This window comes from Limulus polyphemus, unplaced genomic scaffold, assembly GCF_000517525.1.
Source record: "Limulus polyphemus unplaced genomic scaffold, Limulus_polyphemus-2.1.2 Scaffold4405, whole genome shotgun sequence".
Classification (NCBI taxonomy): domain Eukaryota; kingdom Metazoa; phylum Arthropoda; class Merostomata; order Xiphosura; family Limulidae; genus Limulus; species Limulus polyphemus.
Window position 1 is genome coordinate 38,050 of NW_013670015.1, and position 5,081 is coordinate 43,130.

Below are 5,081 nucleotides of genomic sequence, written 5' to 3' on the forward strand. Positions count from 1 at the left end.
CTCACAGACACACACCCCAATGAAAGAATAGACCATTCCAAGCATGTAAATATGAAATGTGACTGTATTTTACAAAATACTGGTTCACTAAAACACAGCCAAAACAGGTCACTTTGTAAAGACTGAAGGCCACTTTTATATTATTGGATACAGTAACATGATTGCATGTGAGTTGCATCATTGTAACTTCTGCATTGTTAGCCAAGCATGGCTGAAAAGTCAATATAATAAAAATAATAAATATATATAAATGTATAATGTTATGAAATTTAAACTATGTAGTCAAAATATTTGTGTTTTTGTGTTATTATCTGTAGTCATTCTAGAATGAAAAAGGCATAATCTATATATATTTCCTAATTTGTTATGGTGGTTACGAGATCAGTCAAATCGACCGAACCCGTACAGATTCATTAGTGAACATAAAAGATAAAATATAAAGTTTTTTCTTAAAAAACATCTGGTAGCTATCTGGATGTTATAAAGATTTTGCATGTGAAATTTAAAAATTTTCTGATGCATAAAAGAATTTTTAATCTTATAATGAAAATTACTTTGCATGTTGGACAGGCAACATGCAAAGAAAAATAAAGCATGAGAAAAACACAGCTTAACAAACCTTAAGACTTAATGAAAAAATCTTATATTTTGCATATGAAAGCCATGTAACGTTTACTGATAATCTGCCAAATTTCATGAACATACGATTATTGATTTAAAAGTTATAGCACACAAATATAACATGCACAAAATAGTTACGAGATCGGTCCCAGGGACCGAGCCTGTGCTGAAAGAGGTAATAAAAAAGGTAAAATAAAAGAAGACCAAAAACCTCCAAAGTAACAGGAGCCAAAAAAAAAGATGAAACAGAAATATCTCAAGAATATCATAACTCGATTGAAGTAGTAACATGAATGAGTGGTAGCACAAGATGATGTGGACAAAAAGTGGTGAATGATGATTTGAAGATATAATTGACAGTGTAGCATCTCAAAACACTCCATATATATATTAGTTGCAAGTAAAGAAAGCCAATGTAAGGCATTTTAGTGCTCAAACTTGTATATAAAAATATCTCAATGGTTTTATAATAATAATACAATAATTGAAACAAAATATACTTTTTTTCTTCTTTTTCACAGCACCAACCTGTTCTTCATCTCTCCATTCTGTTTCTTTGATGTCTAGTTCTTCTCTGGTCTTCTGCCACTCTTGGGTTAACCGCTGAACATCCTCAGTTAAAATTCGATTAGCTTGAGTAGCTTCTTCTAACTGGTTACGTAACATTGTGTTTATTTGAGAATAGTTCTCACACCTACGTGGCAAAATCCAGAATTATCATTTGTATGCATACATATATCCTTTACAAATCTGGTATCAGCAACAAGATTATATGGATCACTAGCCTATGCAGAGCTAATTAAAGTAAAATAATTGTAACAAGTAATCAAAAACACAATTTTAAACACTGATTGTTATATCATATCTTTGACAATAGGCAAAAAAAGTAGGATGCACTGGAAGGGGGGAAGTGTGAGAGGAGACAAGTATCTATTGGAAATACATTTTCAGAGTTGGAAAATATTAATTTCCAATACAATACATAACCTCTCCTCACATCTAGCTAAAATCCCAAATTGAAATGGTGGAGGAACTGATGCAAAATTTTACCTAGATGAGCACCCTTCAGAATGTGCCCAAAGAGAATCAATGGAGTGTGACACCCTATACCTTGGAACAATACAGGGGCACAGTCATGGGAGACCACACCTTGTCTGAACAAGGGTACACTTTTCTCCCAGAAAGAAAGGGAAGTGTTGCAAGGAAGGGCGGAAGATACAAGTACAGTTCAAAACCTGTATCAAGCTTTCAGAAGTGCTTTATATGTACTGTGGCTAAAGTACATCAAACCGTACGTGATGGGTCAACTCAGGTTCATAACCAGGCAGCACCATGAATTTGGTATCCAGAACTTGGTAAGACAGGAATCCCTACTGTCCTCACATCAAATCTGGTGGGGCCCTGAAACTGAGTGAAGATTTATGTTGGCTGTTCCTGCGTCAATCCATCGCCAGATCACCTGGGGACAAAACTTCCAGGTAGCAGTGAATGAGGGAATCTCTGCCAGAGGGGGTAATCTGTACTACATGAACAGGACACCACCTCCCTAATCTCTACTGAGTGGAATTGGTTACACTCAGGAGGTATCCTCCATGGTCCACCATTCCAGCAGCTAAGAACTGGTGAGTGGCAAGGACTCCCATGCTCTACTAGAAGAAACAATGGGGGATGAAAGCATGGTAGGGAGTCTAGAAGATTGCATTACAGAAAGACAGTACAATGGGTAATAAAAAAAAACGTTTTTAATAGCAGGTCAGCACTAGGTTTTAAATTAGGCATGGAGGCTTGGAAGGAAAGCTATGCCTGCTTTACTCATCCTAGCCCACAAATGGGTACACTTTGGATCAGGCCTTTTTTTAGAAAAATGAGCACCACAAGGATACTTTGAGCAGTCATCTCATGGGTGAGTGCTGTATCAGACCAGGAAGGCCCTACACTATGCAGATTTTGGTTAAATATACCCTGGCAGGCAACACTTGCCACTCAGCAAAATTCTATAAGTGACTATAGGACTCTGTAAGAAGAGGATTAGAAGAAATAAATTACCCAGTCAAAGAGGAATGATTTGTGAAGAATGGTGACTGGAGCAGTCCATGACCAAACAAAGAAGAGATGGCCATAGGATGGAAATAGTGTGTGAAAAAAAATGTGAGGGTCATCCACATACCAGCCTGAACAACAGACAATGGCAGTGAGCAACCAATGAGTGAGTTGGCTGATAAATTTGATGAGAGGACACTTGGAAACATCTCCATGCTTCTCCATCCATTGAATACTACACTAAATGGATAAGCTGCTAAACCCATTCAATGAGAGTAACAGAAAAATTTCAAGTGGATGAAAAATTCCATGGAAAGAAGAAGTGCAAGCAAAATAACAATAGATAGAGAAGGATATAAGGGCAATGTAACAGAATGCAAGAAAAATAGATAGCATACACATCGGAACACCAACAGCCACAGGTGACGAGGAGGAAATAAATTTTAAGGGACAAATGGGACAAAAAGAAACAGGAAGCTAAAGGTTCAAAGGGAGGTAGAGGTAATGGAAAACAACATTAACCTTAATGATGTGACAAGGGGATATACCCCAAAGCTTCACAAAAACCTTTCCTTCCACTGCGACAAGTAGGAATACCCTTATGCCCTTGACAACCATGCCACATCTCCATGGTGCCGCCATCTGTGAGCAACACCATAATTGATGTGAGGTTAATTTTATTGATATATTACTGCTGTTATATAGTATATCTTAAATATATATTCAGTATTATAGCCCCTATTATCTAACATTGTAATGAGTTGGTAAAATGAATGTAATAAGTCAGTGTTCATCCTTTGTCACATGATTTTTTCTGTTCAGCATTTGCGTGTACATCAGGGAATTGTTGTGCCAGATATAGAAAATATATCATCTCCTTCTGATATTGAAAAAGGACTAGAAAATATCAAATTCCTAACATAATTTTTTGGTGGATAATTGACACTTTTCAGGAACCAGCCTGAAATTTAACTTTGCATCAAAAGGGTTGAGAAACCAGTCAGGTAAGCTAGACAAATGAGAAGAGCTGGGGAGGGAAAAAAAACAATGTAACAGTAGAACTGGAAAGTAGTCAAGAGAGCTGCCTAGTAACCAGATAAAGTTGAAACAGACAAGCCCCAGTCAAAAAGCCATGAGAATAACACAGATAGATGGGGAACAGAAGGATGACAAGGTGAGAAGGATTGATGATGAGACCAGCAGTAATAAATACACCACTTCTGTTGATAAACTTCTAAAGTGGATGGGACAGAAAGAATGCTACAGGAAGAGTCCTGACTGGAGAAATTCCACATGTGAAGCCAGAGTGATGACACAACTGGATAGAAGAGAGAACTATGAGGCTGAAGAAGTGAAAGGGAGAGTGGTATAGGAGAAGGAGGGGAGGAAGTCAGAAGGCTCAGCAAAGAAAACCACAAGAAGGACCTAACAAGTAGTACCCCAACTGAGGGAGAGACCTTGAGGGAGGAGATGAATGGGATAGTAAGCACGAAGAAAGAGATCTGACCATTCCTGACTGAATGCATTCACCACCAGTGCCAATATATGAGGAACAGGAGACCCAAATAGGGTTGCAAGTGGCAAAGACATCAATGAGAATAGTGATGAGAGCAAAGCCATTGAAAAACAAGAAGACTGAGAGCCCACTCTGGAAAAGGGGTCCTGAGACAGGTTCCATTGATCATATAGAGTCTACAAAAAAGATGCATGTGAGCACAACTCAAGAGGATAAAAGGTTCCAAAGAAGGCAAAATCTCCCACAGATAGAGAACATTTCACACAGAAAGAAAAGGAGAGGATAGAGCTGTGGAAACCAAACCCTACATTTCTCAAAAATGCAGAAGAGTAAGGCTGTGCCCTGTTAAGATAGGAAGTGAAGAACCTACACAAATAAACCAGATACTGGGTGGGGGTGAGATGAGACTCTTCCAGATTGCTAGCCACCTCACAAAAAAAAGAGAATAGTATGGTTAGAATAATCCTGTTGTCCATATAATGGTGGAATCTCAATCCCAAGGCATGAATGTGACATTTGATGGTACACACTATGCTACAAAAAAGAACATATGGCCAGGCTAAAATGAAGAGCTCAGAAATGATAAACTAAACCCTGATGTACAGACAAAAAATAAAGTTTGGATGCTGGGGAGATGGGAATGTGAAAATAAACATCAGAGATGTCAACCTTGGTCATCCAAAGCCCCAAAGAAAAATACCATTGGAGGGTGATAAAACTCATCACTGTAAAATGAGGAAGGTAAAGAAACTTACACAAAATGAACAATTACCAGAGATAGTCTCTACTTCTTACAGTGGAGTATCCAGGTTGTAATACTGTCTGCACAAATAAATAATATGAAATTGCCAAGCCCCCTTCTTCTTGAGCATCTGTGATATAGTGCTAGTGACAGTACAGTAAG

The 5,081-nt window shown here is 38.0% G+C and overlaps 1 protein-coding gene across 1 annotated transcript in view; it reads right to left on the reverse strand.

Moving 5' to 3' along the window:
* LOC106471093 (rootletin-like) overlaps positions 1-5,081 on the reverse strand; it is a gene marked incomplete at its 3' end in the record, with an annotated part of 80,392 nt that overhangs the window by 33,555 nt on the left and 41,756 nt on the right. The window contains exon 4 of the mRNA XM_013931680.1: positions 1,150-1,315. Coding sequence (XP_013787134.1) covers positions 1,150-1,315 — 166 coding nt within the window. The remainder of the gene's footprint in view (positions 1-1,149; positions 1,316-5,081) is intronic.